The sequence below is a fragment of the Ranitomeya variabilis genome, chromosome 2 (assembly GCF_051348905.1).
Source record: "Ranitomeya variabilis isolate aRanVar5 chromosome 2, aRanVar5.hap1, whole genome shotgun sequence".
Classification (NCBI taxonomy): Eukaryota; Metazoa; Chordata; class Amphibia; order Anura; family Dendrobatidae; genus Ranitomeya; species Ranitomeya variabilis.
Window position 1 is genome coordinate 442572506 of NC_135233.1, and position 22106 is coordinate 442594611.

The 22106-nt window shown below is 44.3% G+C and overlaps 1 protein-coding gene across 3 annotated transcripts in view; it reads right to left on the bottom strand.

The window, feature by feature from the left end:
* Nucleotides 1-6588, bottom strand: part of LOC143806509 (uncharacterized) — a 236519-nt gene extending 229931 nt beyond the window's left edge. For 2 of the 3 annotated variants that reach the window (XM_077287125.1, XM_077287124.1), the window contains exon 1: nt 6396-6587. In XM_077287125.1, the coding sequence (XP_077143240.1) occupies nt 6396-6464 (69 nt within the window). In that variant the 5' untranslated portion in view covers nt 6465-6587. Of the gene's footprint in view, nt 1-6395 lie in introns of all 3 variants that reach the window. The other variant, XM_077287123.1, reaches the window with a different exon arrangement.
* Between the last annotated feature and the right edge of the window lie 15518 nt (nt 6589-22106).

A 22106-nucleotide genomic window follows, 5' to 3' on the forward strand; every position in this document is an offset into this window, starting at 1 on the left:
TTTTATTCTGCAACCAAGAGGTGCATGAAGACTTGTTTTTTGTGCATCGGGTTGAAGATTACTCTGGATACCAATTTAAGGGTTATACAAGACTTTGTTTTTGGGAGCCGGTGACGTAACAGCTGGCACCCAAAATTATATTTTATGTCATAAAAGTCAACCAGATATGTGAAACAGCTGCAGGTTTACCACATTCATCATATACGGTACATAGATGAAGTGACGTCAGTACTTAAATTAACTTTTACCTTGAGATTTTTTCCAGCAGTAACAGAGCTATGTGACTTATTTTGTTTGATAAATGTAATAAGTAACAAAATGTTACAAATTAAAAGTCTCAAAATCCCATGTTCTATTAGCAGGAGCTCGCTGGAGGCCTCTGGAGGTTGAGAATCATCTAAGTGATCCAGCACATTAGAAATGGAATCGGACAAGAAGTGTAAGCAGTGACTCCACATCACATCAGATACAGATGAAGGCTGGAACACATGGGTGGCATTGTCAGCTCTGATAACTTTTACACTCCTTAGGATCTCCAAGAGACAGATTATTGGAAGCTATATTAACTTTCAAACCTGCACTGCTCAGGACTGGGGATTTGGAGTAGGAGTCAGTGTCTATTTTGGTGGAGTCGTAGTTGGAATTAGTATAAAATGGAATGACTCCTAAATATATAAGAAATTGGGTACAGTAGTGCAATGCAGGATGTGCTGTAAATGTATGCCCATGGCATGATCAGTGCCATCTCATGACAGTGTTTGGAAGCCAGGGAAGCAAAGATGCCATGATCTGCCACTGCTAAGAATACCATACATGTCACTATTCCGCATATCAAGTACTGTAAATCCCATATAATCAAGCAGTTTAATTGCATGCTGAATCAGCGGGGGGCTTTCCAAAACTTCTGGGCAGCTAGAATATCACGTGACTCTTTATATTAGTACAATTGCCTTATGTATAGAGAAGGGAGAAATACCCCATATATTACGTGAATGTCCAGGAAGAGTGATGAAAAATAAAAGTAAATACAGTTCAGCAGAAAGACTTGGGGGGGGGGGACAGGACAGCGACGCGCCAACACATGGGGGACGGGGCAGCGACGCGCCAACACTTGGGGGACAGGACAGCTACACGGCAACACTTGGGGGGACGGGACGACGCGGCAACACTTGGGGGGACGGGACAACGTGCCAACACTTGGGGGGACGGGACAACGGTGCGCCGACACTTGGGGGGACAAGACAGCTATGCCCTAACACTTGGGGGGATGGGACAGCGACGCGCCGACACTTGGGGGATGGGACAGCGACATGCCAACACTTGGGGGACGGGACAACGATGCGCCCACACTTGGGGGGACAAGACAGCGATGCCCTAACACTTGGGGGGATGGGACAGCGACGCGCCAACACTTAGGGGGGCGGGACAAAGATGCACCGACACTTGGAGGATAGGACAGTGACGCCCCGACACTTGAGGGACGGGACAACGACGCGTCGACACTTGGGGGGATGGGACAGCGATGCTCTAACACTTGGGGGGACGGGACAATGACGCGCCGACACTTGGGGGATGGGAAAGTGACGCACTGACACTTAGGGACGGGACAGCCATGGTAGTGTTAACACTTTAATAAATTATTATCAATGAGTCAAATGTAGAAATATGAGATATGAGACTATGTTTCAGAGGACTACTGAGCTTAGACTCCTTTATATACTCTGGATGGGAACATTCACAGCTGGTGACATAACAGTAATGAAGCCACATGTCTCACTCGGTCTACGATAAAATTTCTTTTCTGAGGTGTCAGATATTGTTGTAATTTAATGTTAGTTAATACCCATCTGGGGAAACGTTCTAACCCAGAATATCTAACACTCCTTAGAAGTCATCCATTTAGACTGGAGTACTTCATCAAAATACAAAAAAAAATAAATCTATTTTTCCTTCTACTACTTTGCATTGTACTTTGGGATTGTGTTAATGGTGCTAACGTCCCACCATTAGTGGATAGTGACCACTGCTAGTTGTCACCAACCTATTGCAAAACTAAAACTCCCAGCATTTTAGTTTTTAAAGCTCTGATTTCGCCGGAAATAAAAACATCCAGGTTGCAGATATATCACCCCCAAGTCAGAAGTCTATGGTAAGCCTGACAACCAGTGACAGAAAATCCGACACATTTGGAAACCTTTGTGGCTCTGTGTCGCACTATTTCGCAGGTCACAACGCAACACCATAGGAAGTCATTACATGATTGTCGCAATGTGACGCTACTATTTCAGTGTTGTGAGACACATTTCACCATGTAGCTCTAGTCTGGGGAGATAAAAAGGGAAAACCCCATTAATTATTCTCTGCACAATAGTATTCCACTGCTTCCTGTTGTTCCTCCCTGAGGTATCTGCTGCAGTTTGTTCTAGGCTGGTTTTGTATGAAACTTGCTATGTGAAGCATTGCATGCCAATGACTAGTCCACGTAATTTCACTCATTTACACATGATTTTGCAGAAGACATTCAGCTTCAGTCCAAACTCCCATTTACAGAAGAAGCCATCACATTATGACCACTCTTAGTTTGTTCTGTCCTGTTGACAATTCACATACTCCTAGTGACTCCTGGCTGGATCGGGCAAATTGGATATGAACATGTCCAGTGTTTTAGGCTAGGCATGAGTCGTGGGATACTGAAATCGCAGTGTCGCACTGTGCCATCGCAACAAATGATTTCATATGGTGTCACATTGCGACCTGCGACATTCTGTTACGGCGCAACACAGTCACAAATGTTCCCAAATGAGCTAGATTTTCTGTCGCAAGTCGCAAGCTACTCACTCACCATGGGATAGCGCCATACATCTTGCCACAACTTGGCCGTCTTATTTACAATAAAATCATAATTCTAAAATACAGTTGCACTACAGCAAGTTGCAGACAACATGGTGACATTTGCTGCGTGACCGCAATTCTCCCAAATGTCGCCGTGCACTCCTGGCCTTACTCAAGATGTATAAACAGAAAAAGATTGTCGACAATTAAATTGCCATATTCCAGGTTAAAATTAATTTAATTAATATTTTAAAATTTTCGGGACGGAGGGAGGAACAGACTGAGGGACAGATGGAGGGACAGACGGAGGGAGGGACAGACAGACAAACTGAGTTCAGTGGTTAGCACGGCAGCCTTGCAGCACTGGGGTCCTGGGTTCAAATCCCAAGGACAACATCTGCAAGGAGTTTGTATGTTCTCCCCATGTTTGCGTGGGTTTCCTCCGGGTTGTCCGGTTTCCTCCCACATTCCAAAGGCATACTGGTGGGGAATCTAGATTGTGAGCCCCAATTGGGACAGTGCCAATAATGTTTGCAAAGCGCTGTGGAATTAATGGCGCTATATAAATTAGTAAAATAAATAAATAGATAGATATCACCATCTGTCCATCAGAGCCTGTTCACACATGTGGGATTTCAATGAAAAACCGGCATCCTACAAGTTTCTATGGGATTAGAATGCATCTGTAAATTTATATACTTATTTCCTGCTGGGAAGCAAGAATAAATCTACCACAAAATTAGGTGACTGATGGAAATCGGACTAATAAAGGGCATGTGCATACTGAGTTTTTTGAGGAATTTTTGAAATAGAACTCTCCCTAAAACTTGGGAGTTTCTACTCAGTTTCCGATCCAAAAACTCATTAAAGACATAATACATAAGTGTAGACACCAGGCCTCAAATAGATCCCGACTGGTCTATGCAATTCATTGATTTAGACACTAGGTGCCCTTTACCAATAAAATTTACATAGATATATACCAGGCATCCATTGCATCAGTAAAATGCATATAGATTGACACCAGGTGGACCAATACAGTATATAGATGGACACACTGAGTTCACTATATCACTAATAACCCCTACAGTATACAGATTCCGACACATTACTTCCATTTTATCAATACTGACAAATATAGACAGAGGCACAAGTACTGAAAAATACGGTATATCAATGAAGACTTCAGGAATCCATTACATGGTATCAGTTGTATCCATCTGAGTATACAAACCCCCATAAGGCTCCCATTATAAGAGTGCTGTCCACTATGGTATACCGATAGACACACCACACATTTATTATATCTACATATATACACCATCAATTATATCCCAACTAACCCTACACTGGTCATACACTTAAGACACCAGGTGCCCATTATATAACTACTATCTAATACAATTTAGACATATAGACGCCAGGTATATAGTATATCAGTGCAATACATATAGATACAGATAACACTAATGACCAATACTGTACATAGATACATATACCAGACAACTATTACTGTATATCCAACTGAATCAGACACCGGGTGCCCATTATATAACTAATACGGTATACAGAGATAGACACCAGGTACACAGTATATCAGTGCAATGCATATAAATATAGATACCAGGCATCCATTATATCAGTACAACAGATACAGACAGCATCCATTCACTACTGACCAATACTGTACATAGACACCAGGCGTCACTTATCTCTGACTGACCTACACAGTTCATAGATTCAGACACCAGGTGCCCTTTACCAGTGCTATCCAATATAGAGTAGATAGATAAACACCAGGCATGGATTATATCATAAATACTGATATATACAAGGTATCCTTTATAACACTACTGATCAGTACTGTACATTGACCCTGACACCAGGCGTCAATTATTTCCAACTAACCTAGAAGGTTCAGATTTAGATTCAGACACCAGGTGCCCATTATATGAATATTATCCAACACAACATACATATGGATATATACAGGGCAGCATCCATTAGAACACTACTGACCAATACTGTACATAGATGCAGTAACTGACACCCGGAGCCCATTATACGACTAGCGACCAACACTGGGTGTATAGATACCAGCTATGTAATCTACAACCGTGGTGACTAATGCAGTATATTAATATACATACATTACATTTAGACTATATGATGGTGCATTACCTTTTTTTTTTCTCATGTTTAGTGGCAGACAAATAAACATGAAGAAAAAAAAAGGGTGTCTAGGAAACCGTGAGCAAGACGAAAAACGGTATATTATGCACATAGCATTATTTTGTAATAATCAGCGTCATAATATAGGAGGAATACACAGTTTCATTCTGAGACACTTCTGGGGTTGGAGGGATACGAATGCTTGTCCAGAATTATCAGTGTGCCCCGGTCAGGATATCCTGTAAGATGTGGACGCTGGACCCGCAATGAATCTCTCGTCTCACTATCACCATATTGTGAAGTCATAATGAGGGGTTAATAACTTCTAGGTAATAGAGGGCCAGACAAGGTTCCTATATGATAACCCCTCTGGGACACAAGGGAGTTTTGAGGGTGATTTTTTTTTTTTAATTCATTGATTTATTTTTTCATACATTTTTTTTTTTAAGTTCTATGAAAAAAGTTACTGATCATAAAACAGCTCATCTAAAAAAAAAAAAAAAAAAAAAAAATTAAAAAAAAGTGCTTTTTATAGTGAGCTCTAAATTTTCATATTTAAGTCAGTATGCATTGTTACTGTGAAAAAAATGCCAAGAAAACAAAAGTGACAAAAACGTGGCCTCTTTCGTTAAAAAAAACGCTATGTATGAAACAACCCAGCCTGATCCAGCCAGCAGTAAGGAGCAGTCACTTCTCGTGGACTGGAGATCCCTGGATTTATATGGGACCCCCTAAAAAAATGAATGGGGTCATGCAGCCCAGGTGAATGACCAATAGTCACTCCATTATAGATGGCCATTTTTAAAGGAGTCTGGTGCTATTAAATATTATTAGTTTATCCCTGTGATCAGTGCACATCAGAAAGATTGGAAGGAACCCAACAATCTAATAGTTGATAACCTAGGGAATCTGATAATCCATAATTTACCAATTCCGAACAGCGAGAGGTCAGCGCTAGTTGTTGCAAACTAATAACGATGAAATGTCAGTACGCTGTACAAGTTAATAGGATTATATACTTATGAATGGCCAATAATCCAGAATATTTGATCGTCTGGAACCTATCAGAGTTTATAAATACCAAATAATAATATAATTGTGCATATAGCTGAACACACATAAATATACCTCACCCACCACTACTTACAGGCAAATATTTTTAACCCGTATGTCATTGTATGGGACTGTATATAAACTATTACTATGTATTTATTTAGCCATTGAGCAATTTTCGCAGAACCAAGTTTGTCATTCCATTGTATTATGGATTTACATAGGACTGCAGTTATCACTACATGGACATATAGCCCCAAATCCTGTATGGACAAGCTCAGCTCTGCTACATCTGCACATCCTGAAAGCTCAGCAGCTGCTGTCACTGAGGGTCTCACCTTAGGCAGGAGCAGTGCTGTGATGAGGAGCAGTAGCTGCAGCACAGGAGGAGTCAGAAGAGCCCCCATCTCCAGGTCTCAGTCACCCACTCAGGCTGTGGGGTCCCCCCAGGACATGGCAGTGACAGTGTCTGTGGATCCTGTCACTCAGTTCTCTGCAGTCTCAGCTCTTGTGTTCACTCTCATGCTCCACAGTAATGTGAGATCTAGAGGGGAAAGCACAACTTTTTTTTTTGGGTGGAGCAAACTCCAGTGTCAAAATGAAGGGCCCATTAACACCTTCTGTCCTGGCTTGGCGACCTCTGGAGGCAAAGGGCTGCAGTGTGAAGGGTGGGCAAAGGGTCAAGTCCTTGCTTGCATTGTGTGGGGCTGTCACCCTGTAGTCACTGGTTAGGGAAGATGAGGGGGGTCTCCTGGTCTGAATTCCTTTCCCACCAGGACTGTGAGGAAGTAGATCTCTTCTCCCCCTCCCCATTCACATTCCTGCAGAATTTGGTTAGAAAGCAAAGAAACTCCCTCTCTGAAAACATGACAATGTCCAAGAAACAAGTAAGACCCCTCATAGCCCCCCATGCTGGTTACTATGTGCCCACAATGTATCACTCAGCTGTGTAACTGGAAGCTCATGGCCACCAATGCAAGATCTCTAAGAGGACCCCAATTATCATGTTTTTAATACTGTTGGTCTTATCATAGGGGCAAAAAGGACCTTTTGTGCTCCTCAAACTCCAGGACTCAGGTGTGACTGCAACCCCTGCACTGGCTGTAGTTACAACCCTACTATTACATCTGGCAGGCTGTGGGTTTAGGGGTGTCCTCATCTTACCAAGTGATAAACCATTATTTTATGATCAAGGGGGACCAAATTGAAGGCTCCACAAATATCAATTAGGTATATTAGGATCCCCATGATTCGACGTGGAGCGGTGGCGTCATTTCACTACCCAGGGTGCCAACCTCCGCTGTAAGGAAGGGATATACGTAGGGTGACGTGCAATCTATTTTCCTCAGACTCTTCCTATGTGTTATTTATTAGCACCAAATCAATGCGCTATTGTTGTGTTTTGTACCCCAGTAGATAAACCCTCTATTACTCCTTTTTTAAGAAAAAGAGAATTTTTGGTAGATTTGGTATTTTTCTAAATATAAATAAAAGTTATTTTTTAAGGGCTTTTTTGCTTCGTATTTGGTTTTCCTCCCCATTGGTGGTATCCGCATCTGTCACATATTTGTGGCACATCACATTGATATGCAGTGAATGATCGAAATGGGCCAACAAATCCTTTAAATGGGTTTTTTGGGTTTGTGATATGACATTAAGGACCTACCTTCAGGTAAGTCATCACTAGCAGGTCTTGGGCTATGTGCATACGTTGTGGATTGGTGTGCGGATTTTTCCGCACTTTTTTTGCAAAATCCGCAGGTAAACCGCACTGCGGATTACCCACGTATTTGGCGTGTTTTTTGTGTGGCTTTGGTGCAGATTCCACCTGCGGTTTTACAACTGCGGATTCCTATTATGGAGCAAGTTTAAATCGCTGCAGAATCCGCACAAAGAATTGACATGCTGCGGAATAAACAATGCTGCGTTTCTGCACGTTTTTTTCCGCAGCATGTGCACTGCGGATTTTATTTTTCATACGTTTACATGGTACTGTACAACGCATGGAAAACAGCTGCAGATCTGCATCAAAATCCGCAACGTTTGCACATAGCCTTACACTCGCCACCCAACCAATGGGCTCTTTTCAGCTTCTGTGGGACGAGATATAAATGGTGTACAGAGCCTGAACGCCATAGCGCTGCAGAATGTAGTGGTCGTTTTTGCAGATCACATTCACTTCAGTAGGAGCTAAGCTGTAGCACCTGAGAATGGCCACTACACATTGTGCAGAGTTTTGGTGATGAATTACATACCCTGTGTCCAGTGTAAACAGCTGATCAGTGGGGGATGCTGAGTGTGGAACCCACCATTCTGATAGTGATGACCTTTCCCATGAATAGGACATCTAAATATAAAAACTAGAGAACCCCTTTAAGTCCCTCTTGTTCTCCATAGAGAGAGATTATAGTCTCCCAAAAGTCACCACAATGGAACAATTTTGTTATCTTGGTTAAATGTTCAGGTGTTGCTGATTTTAAGTTTATTTTTTGCACCATTGACTAATTACAGTACATGGGAATAGGGATTTTATCAATCCAGCAGAAAGTCAGCAAATTGAAAATCAGCAAAACTATTCTAAATAACAAGCACCTAAAGCGATAAACAAAACTATTAGGAACATGCACAGGTGTGGAGCTGTTTTTGAAAAAAACTATGTTATCAGTTCTGTGTCCTGTGTTGGTAAACCAACAAGAATATAGGAATATCAATGTCCAAACATTCCAATATTACTAGCAACAAATAGGTGGCAGCTCCCCCTGGTTATAACCGACTGTCACAAGTCTGAGCTGCAGGAATATTATTAACTTATAACCAGAATCTATATACCCTAGAGAAGTACACTTTTCACCAACTTAAAGCCTCATTCAGACGTCAGGGTTTTACATACGATAAAAGAGGGCCAAGTTTCGGAACAGTTTGGTCAGTTTTTTTTCAGTGATGAGAAAAGTTTCTCCACTTTCTCTTATCTATCAGTCAGTGAAAAAAAGGACAGCACACTGATGGCATCCGAGTGCTGTCAGACTTTTTCTCTGTTAGGGTATGTTTCCACGGTCAGTAAACGCTGCTTGTTTGACGCTGCAGCGTCAAACAAGCAGCGTCCAGATTTTCCAGCATAGTGGAGGGGATTTTATGAAAACAGCCCTGCGACTCCGGACATGCTGCGCGTCTTTTCAGAACGCAGCATGTCCGTACACCTTGCGGGGACGCAGCATCCCCGCAAGGCATATCACAGGGCCCTATGGCGAGGGGTGCGATGATCCCGGATGTGTACTGTACACATCCGGCACCATCGCGTCCCAGAAAGGGGGCGGGGCTTAGCGCCGAGCGGCTTCGCCGCTGCGGCGAACCCGCCGGCAAGCCGTACCGTGGAGCCATACCCTTATATTTTTGTACATAGGAGCAGTATTATAGTAGTTATATTCTTGTACATAGGGGCAGTATTATAGTGGTTATATTCTTGTACATAGCGGCAGTATTATAGTAGTTATATTCTGGAACATAGGGACAGTATTATAGTAGTTATATTCTTGTACATAGGAGCAGTGTTATAGTAGTTATATTCTTGTACATAGGAGCAGTATTATAGTAGTTATATTCTTGTACATAGGGGCAGTATATAGTAGTTATATTCTTGTATGTAGGAGCAGTATTATAGTAGTTATATTCTTGTACATAGGGACAGTATTATAGTAGTTATATTCTTGTACATAGGAGCAGTATTATAGTAGTTATATTCTTGTACATAGGAGCAGTATTATAGTAGTTATATTCTTGTACATAGGGGCAGTATTATAATAGTTATATTCTTGTACATAGGAGCAGTATTATAGTAGTTATATTCTTGTACATAGGAGCAGTATTATAGTAGTTATATTCTTGTACATAGGGCAGTATTATAGTAGTTATATTCTTGTACATAGGGGCAGTATTATAGTAGTTATATTCTTGTACATAGGAGCAGTATTATAGTAGTTATAGTCTTGTACATAGGAGCAGTATTATAGTAGTTATATTCTTGTACATAGCGGCAGTATTATAGTAGTTATATTCTGGAACATAGGGACAGTATTATAGTAGTAATATTCTGGAACATAGGGACAGTATTATAGTACATATACTTGTACAGAGGGGCAATATTGTAGCAGTTATATTCTTGTACATGGGCAGTATTACCACATAATTTGCAACTACACGCTACAGATTTTACTGGGATTCTTAGTGTAATGTACAGACCTTCACATTGCCGTGGGTGATTCCTCATCGACTCGGGTTAACGTACAAGGGTTTTTTTCCCACACATTTCCCAGCTGCACTTCAAAGTTCTGTGTAACTTTAACTTAATTGTCTGTAGTGGTATTGAGGACAATGATGTCTATGTGACACCATCAGGAGCCCTGTTTATGCATACTGTAATGAAAGGATAGTGAATAATTTTCTCCTGTCTTCAAATGACCCAAATCTTCACCTTCTGCAAGTTCCTAATTTATTGAACATGTGAATGTTTTGTGCTGTAACTCCTTTTCTAATCATTAGATTGAGGGAACTACCGGTATCACTATTATGATTCCTCAATGGAGCAGCTGGAATAGCAGCAAAACATAACTACGGTACTTTTTCACCTCTTTAAATTTGAGCTGTATATCTTCCCCTTAGTAAGCTCTTCCTAGTGGTGACTGTACGGAAGCAGAATTTACTTGTTTAACTGTATGAATATAAGAGCAGAGTGAATTAGAAAATAATAAAAACTAAACTCAGAAACCTATAACGAATTGTGGTCTCGTTACCATACAAAACATCTGGAGATACCTGGACAGTTAATATAATTGGAGAGGACAATTAGGCTGCGTGTCCACAATCAGGATGGCCGGCGGTATCGCCGCAGCGGCGAAGCTGCTCGGCGCTAAGCCCCGCCCCCTTTCTGGGACGCGATCATGCCGGATGTGTTAACTGTACACATCCGGGATCATCGCCCCCCTCCCATAGGGCCCTGTGATATTACCTGCGGCGATGCAGCGTCGCCGCAGGTAGCACGGACATGCTGCGATCTGAAAAGACGCGCAGCATGTCCGGAGTCGCAGGGCCGCCGCGTGCGGGTTTCCACGCATAGTGGACACGGGATTTCAAAAAATCCCCTCCACTATGCTGGAACATCTGGACGCTGCGTGTTTGACGCTGCAGCTCTGCGCAGCGTTTACTTACCGTGGACACTCACCCTTAGATGCCTATATTATAGGTGCCAACATGCTTGATATTCCTCTTTAAAAACCTTGCTGTCACACAACTTGTGTTACTGCAGATTCACTTTAGTTTAACCCCTAACATACAAGTCAGCATCAATAAAGGCTGAAGCTGGGGTTGCCCATTATGTATACATGGTTCCTTAGTCCATCTTACTCAGTTCTGTAGTAAAGAGCTACAAATGAAAAATGTTTTATGATTACTAGTCAAACAGGAAAATTACAAGTTGGTCTATTAAAGTTTTTACCTTCTTAAGTACTATGCTTCTTTCAATTTAAAAATGTAGAAATGAAACAAAAACACCTAGCAGTGGGCTAAATTTTTGTGCTCATCTGAAAAGACAGTCACCGCCAGAAAGGAGCATGAACTTATAATATACTTATGTTTTCCTCATTAAATTCAATCGCTCACGTGGTGTGCATTTCTAAATCCCATTTTTCGGGGATTGAGACCGAACCTCTACAAAAAGAGTCATGAATACATTGATGTAAAAAAACCTGACCGTCACTTCCAAAAAGAAATCAGGTGTGAACAGGTACTTACTAAGAGCAGCCACCTCCATATATAACCAACAAATAAAGCAGCAAACTGTAGCGCTATAGTGTGCAAACATGAAATATATTTAATGTTTGCATGCTATAGCGCTACAGAGTGCTACTTTATTTGTTGGTTATGAATACATCGATGAACACAAAGCGAACAGCCGCTAATAAACAATGCTGGTCATGAAGGGATTAAATCTTCTAGGTTCTCTTGTTTCCAGACCCTCACTGCTGTTTACTTATAAGTTGCTGGAAGACCAAGAGGAAACAGAAATTATTTTTTTCTTTGTAATGGGGAAAGACTGAAGTTAAAGGGGTTGTCCACTACTTTCAGTTAACCCCCCAATGTATCCCCCCGAGGCACCTAATGAATTTTATAAATACCTTCTGTTGCCGTTTTCGCCTGTGAGCGGCGCTATGGCAGCAGCTGAGTCTGGATCACGTGACCCCCAGGCTGCAGCCACCGCTAATTTCCGCCGATGTCACGTCAATTTCCAGACTCTGGAAATTGACGTGACGTCAGTAACAGGCGTGTCCAAGCCACACAGTCAACAGTCACTCAAGAGTGACTGGGCTGTGGGCGGGGCTGTGGGCTGCCTGCGGCGCTGTGCTGGGGGTGGGCGGGGCTGTGCTGGTGTCTGTGCTGGGATCTGCTGGCCGAGATGTGCAGCGGCGGCGGCCGGTCCTGTGGCGGCAGCTGGTGACGTGGCGGCGGCCGGTGCGTAGGCCGGTCCCGTGGCGGCGTCCGGTGCCGTGGCAGCGTCCGGTGCGTCGGCGTCCAGGGCGGTTGCCGGTGCGTCAGTGGCGGCCGGTTCCGTGGCGGCGGCCGGTGTGTCGGCGTCCGGTGCCGGCCGGTGCGACGGCGGGGGTCTGCGCAGTGAAACCGAAGGTGCTGGAGTGTGGCTGTGCGGTGGTGGTGGCTCTTATGGACCTGGTGGTTAGGAGCACCCAGAAAGACCTGATGAGTAAACTAGTAATCGGAACAAGCTCTGGGAAAGTGGGAACTCTGCTGACCGCAAACCCTACTCCTATCACACACACACTAGAAATAGCCGTGGAGCGTACCTAACTCTCCCTAGACGCCTCTTCACAGCCTAAGAGCTAACTACCCCTAAAGATAGAAATAGAAGCCTAACCTTGCCTCAGAGAAATTCCCCAAAGGTAAAGGCAGCCCCCCACATATATTGACTGTGAGTTAAGAGGAAAGTCACAAACACAGGAATGAAACAGGTTTTAGCAGAGGAGGCCAGACTTCACTAAATAGTCAGAGGATAGAAAAGGGAACTATGCGATCAGCACAAAAGACTACAAAAAACCACGCAGAGTAAGCAAAAATACTCCCCACACCGACTCACGGTGTGGAGGTGCCACTCTGCACCCCAGAGCTTCCAGCTAGCAAGGGAATATCATGATAGGAAGCTGGACTAGAAATTGGCAGTACTAAGAAATATATTCAGGAAGCAGTAACAACAAATGAACAAGCAAAGACTTAGCTTCTGCTGGAGTAGACAGGTCCTCAGAGAAGTCCAAGAGAGATCTGAACCAATACTGAAACATTGACAGCTGGCATGAAGTAACGATCTGAGTGGAGTTAAATAGGGAAGCCAACATAGCAATAAACGAGAGCAGCTGACAAAGCCAACCTCAGTGACCAGCAGTTCCGCTCAAAGCCACCAGAGGGAGTCCAAGAGCAGAACTAACCAAAGTACCATTCATGACCACAGGAGGGAGTCCGAGAACGGAATTCACAACAGTACCCCCCCCCCTTGAGGAGGGGTCACCGAACCCTCACCAGGGCCCCCAGGCCGATCAGGACGAGCCAAATGAAAGGCACAAACTAAATCGGCAGCGTGGACATCGGAGGCAACAACCCAGGAATTATCCTCCTGACCATAGCCCTTCCACTTAACCAGGTACTGAAGCTTCCGTCTTGAAATACGAGAATCGAAAATTTTTTCCACCACATACTCCAACTCCCCCTCAACCAACACCGGGGCAGGAGGATCAACGGAGGGAACCATAGGCGCCACGTACCTCCGCAACAACAACCTATGGAACACATTATGGATGGCAAAAGAAGCTGGAAGGACCAAATGAAATGACACAGGGTTGAGAATTTCAGAAATCTTATAAGGACCAATGAAACGAGGCTTAAACTTAGGAGAAGAAACCTTCATAGGAACATAACAAGAAGACAACCAAACCAAATCCCCAACACGAAGTCGGGGACCAACACAACGACGGCGGTTAGCGAAACGTTGAGCCTTCTCCTGGGACAACGTCAGATTGTCCACTACGTGAGTCCAAATCTGCTGCAACCTGTCCACCACAGAATCCACACCAGGACAGTCAGAAGGCTCAACCTGCCCCGAAGAAAAACGAGGATGAAAACCAGAATTGCAAAAAAAAGGCGAAACCAAAGTAGCCGAACTAGCCCGATTATTAAGGGCGAACTCAGCCAATGGCAAGAAGGTCACCCAATCATCCTGATCAGCAGAAACAAAGCATCTCAGATAGGTTTCCAAAGTTTGGTTGGTTCGTTCGGTTTGGCCATTTGTTTGAGGATGGAAAGCCGAAGAAAAAGACAAATCAATGCCCATCTTAGCACAAAAGGACCGCCAAAACCTAGAGACAAACTGGGAACCTCTGTCCGACACAATGTTCTCCGGAATGCCATGCAAACGAACCACATGTTGAAAAAATAATGGCACCAAATCAGAGGAGGAAGGTAATTTAGGCAAGGGTACCAAATGGACCATCTTAGAAAAGCGATCACAAACCACACAGATGACAGACATCCTTTGAGAGATAGGAAGATCTGAAATAAAATCCATGGAAACATGCGTCCAAGGCCTTTTCGGGACTGGCAAGGGCAAAAGCAACCCACTGGCATGAGAACAGCAGGGCTTAGCCCGAGCACAAGTCCCACAGGACTGCACAAAAGAACGCACATCCCGAGACAAGGAAGGCCACCAAAAGGACCTAGCCACCAAATCTCTGGTCCCAAAAATCCCAGGATGACCAGCTAACACTGAGCAATGAACCTCAGAAATAACTCTGCTAGTCCATCTATCAGGGACAAATAGTTTCTCCGCTGGACAACGGTCAGGTCTATCAGCCTGAAACTCCTGCAGCACCCGCCGCAAATCAGGGGAGATGGCAGACAGAATTACCCCCTCTTTGAGAATACCAGCCGGCTCAGGGACACCCGGAGAATCAGGCACAAAACTCCTAGAAAGGGCATCCGCCTTCACATTCTTAGAACCCGGAAGGTATGAGACCACAAAATCGAACCGGGAGAAAAACAGCGACCATCGAGCCTGTATAGGATTCAACCGCTTGGCAGACTCGAGATAAGTCAGATTTTTGTGATCCGTCAAGACCACCACGCGGTGCTTGGCTCCCTCAAGCCAATGTCGCCACTCCTCGAATGCCCACTTCATAGCTAGCAGCTCCCGATTGCCAACATCATAATTACGCTCAGCAGGCGAAAATTTTATAGAAAAGAAGGCACATGGCTTCATCACAGAGCCATCAGAACTTCTTTGAGACAAAACAGCCCCTGCTCCAATCTCAGAAGCATCAACCTCGACCTGAAAAGGGAGCGAAACATCTGGCTGACGCAACACAGGGGCCGAAGAAAAACGACGTTTCAGCTCCTGAAAAGCCTCAACGGCCGCAGAGGACCAATTCACCACATCAGCACCTTTCTTTGTCAAATCAGTCAAAGGTTTAACCACAGTAGAAAAATTAGCGATGAAGCGACGGTAAAAATTAGCAAAGCCCAGGAATTTCTGGAGGCTCTTCACAGATGTAGGTTGAGTCCAATCATAAATGGCCTGAACTTTAACAGGATCCATCTCGATAGTAGAAGGGGAAAAAATGAAGCCCAAAAAGGAAACCTTCTGAACTCCGAAGAGACATTTAGACCCCTTCACAAACAAGGAATTAGCACGAAGGACCTGGAATACCATTCTGACCTGTTTCACATGAGACTCCCAATCATCCGAAAAGACCAAAATATCATCCAAATATACAATCTTGAATCTATCCAGATACTTTCGGAAGATGTCATGCATAAAGGACTGAAACACAGATGGAGCATTTGAAAGCCCGAATGGCATTACCAGGTACTCAAAATGGCCCTCGGGTGTATTAAATGCTGTTTTCCATTCATCGCCCTGTTTAATACGCACAAGGTTATACGCCCCTCGAAGATCTATCTTGGTGAACCAACTAGTCCCCTTAATCCGAGCAAACAAATCAGACAGCAGAGGCAAAGGGTACTGAAATTTGACCGTGATCTTATTGAGAAGGCGGTAATCTATACAGGATCTCAGAGAACCATCCTTCTTGGCCACAAAAAAGAACCCTGCTCCCAACGGTGATGAAGACGTGCGAATATGCCCTTTCTCCAAGGACTCCTTTATATAACTCCGCATAGCGGCGTGCTCTGGCACAGATAAATTGAAAAGTCGACCCTTAGGAAACTTACTACCAGGAATCAAATTTATAGCACAATCACAATCCCTATGAGGGGGTAGGACACTGGATTTGGGCTCATCAAATACATCCTGGTAATCCGACAGAAACTCAGGGACTTCAGAAGGAGTGGAAGCAGAAATTGACACCAACGGAACATCGCCATGTACCCCTTGACAACCCCAACTAGACACAGACATTGATTTCCAATCCAATACTGGATTATGAACCTGTAGCCAAGGCAAACCCAACACGACCACATCATGCAAATTATGCAACACCAAAAAGCGAATATCTTCCTGATGTGCAGGAGCCATGCACATGGTCAACTGAGTCCAGTACTGAGGTTTATCCTTGGCCAACGGCGTGGCATCAATTCCCCTTAATGGAATAGGATACTGCAAAGGCTCCAAGAAAAAACCACAGCGCCTGGCAAACTCCAAGTCCATCAAATTCAGGGCAGCGCCTGAATCCACAAATGCCATAACCGAGTAGGATGACAAAGAGCAAATCAGAGTAACAGACAAAAGAAATTTAGGCTGTACAGTACCAATGGTGACAGACCTAGCGAACCGCTTAGTGCGCTTAGGACAATCAGAGATAGCATGAGTGGGGTCACCACAGTAAAAACACAGCCTATTCTGACGTCTGTGTTCTTGCCGTTCAGTTCTGGTCAAAGTTCTATCACATTGCATAAGCTCAGGCCTCTGCTCAGAGGACACCGCCAAATGGTGCACAATTTTGCGCTCACGCAAACGCCGATCAATTTGGATGGCCAATGACATTGATTCATTCAGACCAGCAGGCGTGGGGAATCCCACCATAACATCCTTAAGGGCTTCAGAAAGACCCTTTCTAAAAATTGCTGCCAGGGCACACTCATTCCATTGAGTAAGCACAGACCATTTTCTAAACTTCTGACAATATATCTCCGCTTCATCCTGACCATGACACAAAGCTAGCAAGATTTTCTCTGCCTGATCCACTGAATTCGGTTCGTCATAAAGCAATCCAAGCGCCAGAAAAAACGCATCTACATTAAGCAATGCAGGATCTCCTGGCGCAAGGGAGAACGCCCAGTCTTGAGGGTCGCCATCCCCCGGCCAGCTGTACTGTTATGGACCTGGTGGTTAGGAGCACCCGGAAAGACCTGATGAGTAAACTAGTAATCGGAACAAGCTCTGGGAAAGTGGGAACTCTGCTGACCGCAAACCCTACTCCTATCACACACACACTAGAAATAGCCGTGGAGCGTACCTAACTCTCCCTAGACGCCTCTTCACAGCCTAAGAGCTAACTACCCCTAAAGATAGAAATAGAAGCCTAACCTTGCCTCAGAGAAATTCCCCAAAGGTAAAGGCAGCCCCCCACATATATTGACTGTGAGTTAAGAGGAAAGTCACAAACACAGGAATGAAACAGGTTTTAGCAGAGGAGGCCAGACTTCACTAAATAGTCAGAGGATAGAAAAGGGAACTATGCGGTCAGCACAAAAAGACTACAAAAAACCACACAGAGTAAGCAAAAATACTCCCCACACCGACTCACGGTGTGGAGGTGCCACTCTGCACCCCAGAGCTTCCAGCTAGCAAGGGAATATCATGATAGCAAGCTGGACTAGAAATTGGCAGTACTAAGAAATATATTCAGGAAGCAGTAACAACAAATGAACTAGCAAAGACTTAGCTTCTGCTGGAGTAGACAGGTCCTCAGAGAAGTCCAAGAGAGATCTGAACCAATACTGAAACATTGACAGCTGGCATGAAGTAACGATCTGAGTGGAGTTAAATAGGGAAGCCAACATAGCAATAAACGAGAGCAGCTGACAAAGCCAACCTCAGTGACCAGCAGTTCCGCTCAAAGCCACCAGAGGGAGTCCAAGAGCAGAACTAACCAAAGTACCATTCATGACCACAGGAGGGAGTCCGAGAACGGAATTCACAACAGGTGGCGTTGTCTCTGTGTGCAGGCATCATCCGATGGGACTACAAGTCCCATCGGGCTCTGCCTGCTACAGTGACAGTGAGTGACACATTAGCCAATGATGGGACAGTAGTAGCCCATCATCCGGCTAATGTGTTGAATGTAAAAACAAAAACAAAACACACATATACAGTACATACATACATAGAACACACATACAGAACATGCGACATGCGACGACATGCAGCATGCGACATGCGATGACATGCACCATGCGACGACATGCAGCATGCGATGACATGCACCATGCGACGACATGCGCCATGCGACGACATGCAACATGTGACATCATGCGACATGCACCATGTGACAACATGTGACATGCAGCATACGACATATGACAACATGCGACATGCACCATGCGACGACATGCAGCATGCGAAATGTGACATGCGACATGCAGCATGCGATGACATGCAGCATGCGACAACATGCACCATGCGACAACATGCAACATGTAGCATGCGACAACATGCGCCATTCACCATGCAGCATGCGACGACATGCGCCATGCGACGACATGCGCCATGCAACATGTGACATCATGCGACATGTGACATGCGACATGCCACATGCAGCATGCTCCATGTGACAACATGCGGCAACATGCACCATGCGACATGCGGCGACATGCACCATGCGACGACATGAAACATGTGACATCATGCGACATGCACCATGCGACATGCAACATGTGACATCATGCGACATGCAACATGTGACATCATGCGACATGCAGCATGCGACATGTGACATGCAGCATGCTACATTTGACAACATGCGACGACATGCAACATGCGACAACATGCACCATGCGACGACATGCAACATGTGACATCATGCGACATGCCACATACAGTACATACATACAGTACATACATACATACAGACATACAGTGCATATAACATAGAGTACATACTCACCATCACTTGTCACTTTGATCCCCGAAGCCATTGTCATCTGTAAAAAATATTAAAATAATAAACAAACACTATACTCACTGATCCGCAGAAATCCAATTAAAACGAGTGTCCCTCGACGATCTCCCATGGAGAGCAGGAGCATCAGCTGATGCAACCACTCTCCAGGGGCTCCAAGAACACAATGAGACAATGAGGGGAGGAAGGTATCCTTCCACAATGTATTCCCCACAATGTATTCCTACGCCCCTGTGAGAAAATAGTCCCTAGTCTCACATTTGGCATTGCTGTGTGAGAAAGTTCCCACGCAGCTTTTTGCCATAAAGTGAGACCAGTGAACTTTAGTAACCTCTCAGTGATGCACTGCAGGAGCCATTGTCTCCTGTCAGTGTGTCACTGAGGGTCCTATAGAGCAGTGACATCACCTGATGTCACTGTTCTATAGGGAAGATCGTCGTGGGACACTCGTTATTAATTGGACTACGGCGGACAGGTAGTATACGGTTTATTATTTTTCGTTTTTTTGCAGGCGCTGAAGTATGGTAAGTATGGTTAAATGAAGAATAATAAAATACTTTTTTCCTAATGTGTGTGTGTTTTATTAACCCTTTTTTACTATTGGATTAATAATGGATGGGCGTCTTATTGACGCCTCTCCGTTATTAACCCGGCTTAATGTCACCTTACAATAGCAAGGTGACATTAACCCCTTATTACCCCATATCCCACCGCTACACGGGAGTGGGAAGAGAGGGGCCAAGTGCCGGAATTGGCGCATCTCACAGATGTGCCATTTCTGGGGCGGCTGCGGACTGGCATTTGAAGCCGGGGGGGGGACCAATATCCATGGCCCCTCTCTAGGCTATGAATATCAGCCCGCAGCTGTCTGCGTAGCCTTTCTGGCTATAAAATATAGGGGGACCCCACGTCATTTTTTTTTGAGGGGTCCCCCTATTTTAATAGGGCTGATATTCATAGCAGGCTACAAATATTGGCCCCTGGCCGTCGGCTTTCCCCCTCTGGTTAGATTAACATGTGCACAACCAAATTTGGTGCACGGGTAGGTTCCCAAACCGTAGTCAATCAATAATACAAAACACGGCACTCAACTTAATGGTGAGAAGAAATAACAGATTTATTGTGTCCCAAATCCAACAAACGTTTCGGTCTCACAACGGGACCTTCATCAGTAACGTAATTTGGGATAATGTTGGGAAAAAGTGACTATATGACCTGTCAGGAGAGTAAGTCAATATAGTGCAGAATGCCCAATAGAGGGAGAGAGGTTTTAGCCTATATGCAGGCTGTCATCGCGGCGTCCACCGCTGTAAGGTCGGGGTTACAGCGGTGGACGCCGCGATGACAGCCTGCATATAGGCTAAAACCTCTCTCCCTCTATTGGGCATTCTGCACTATATTGACTTACTCTCCTGACAGGTCATATAGTCACTTTTTCCCAACATTATCCCAAATTACGTTACTGATGAAGGTCCCGTTGTGAGACCGAAACGTTTGTTGGATTTGGAACACAATAAATCTGTTATTTCTTCTCACCATTAAGTTGAGTGCCCGGTTTTGTATTATTGATTAGCTTTCCCCCTCTGGCGCAGAAAATTTCGCGGGAGCCCACGCCATTTTTTTTTTTTTTAACTGAAACATATTGTTCATTAACCCCTTTCTGTCAGCTGACGGAATAGTACGTCAGCTGGCAGTATCCCCCCACTTTGAGGTGGTCTTCGGCGGTGAGCCCACTTCAAAGCCGCAACATGTCAGCTGTTTTCAATACAACAAAAAAAAATGTACATGATCGCTAAACGACATAGCGAGAAAAAAAAAATCAAAAGACAAAATTATGTTTTTTTGGTCGCCGCGACACTGCATTAAAATGCAATAATGGGCGATCAAAAAAAACGTATCTGCACAAAAGTGGTATCATTAAAAACGTCAGCTCGGCGCGCAAAAAATTAGCCCTCACCCAACACGATATCTCAGAAAATATAGACGCTACAGGTATCAGAAAATGGCGCAATTATTTTATTTCTTTTTAGCAAACTTTGGAATTTTTTTTCACCACTTAGATAAAAAATAACCTAGACGTTTTTGGTGTCTATGAACTCGTAATGACCTGGAGAATCATAATGGCAGGTCAGTTTTATGCTGTGTGCACACGTTGCAGATTTGGGTGCAGAATTTTCTGCATTTTTTTTTTGCGCGGTTTTGATGCGGGTTTTTTGTGTGGTTTTGATGCAGTTCTTGGTGCGGTTTTTGTTGCGGTTTTGGCATGTTTTTTGTGTGTTTTTGTATGCGTTTTTGAAAGCTAAATAAAGATGTATTATTGAACAACAACAAAAAAAATTTGTGATGTCATTTCTGTCCAACCTCCTCTTTTACTTTTGTCCAACACACACACAATTACACACAGATAGATAGACATATAGATGATAGATGAAATGGATAGACAGAGCTATATATAGATAGATGTATAGATGCATACATCTATCTATTCCTATATCTATCTATAGATATATCTGGATAGATATATCTATTGATAGATGTATGGATAGTGTAGGGTGTGTGTCCACTGTCCGGATTATATCCGAATTAGCTGCAGATTGGATGCTGCGTACTTGTAGTCCCATCGGATGATGCCTGCACACACACCCCAAAAGACCCCCCGCACAGCCCCGCACACACCTGAACAGTCCCGCACACACCCGAACAGTACCGCACAGCACCGCACACATCCAAACAGTCCCGCACACACCCGAACAGCCCGCAGACCCCGCACACACCTGAACAGCCCCGCACAGCGCCGCACACATACAAACAGCCCGCAGACCCTGTCCGCACACACATACACGCACACCGTCACCGCCCACA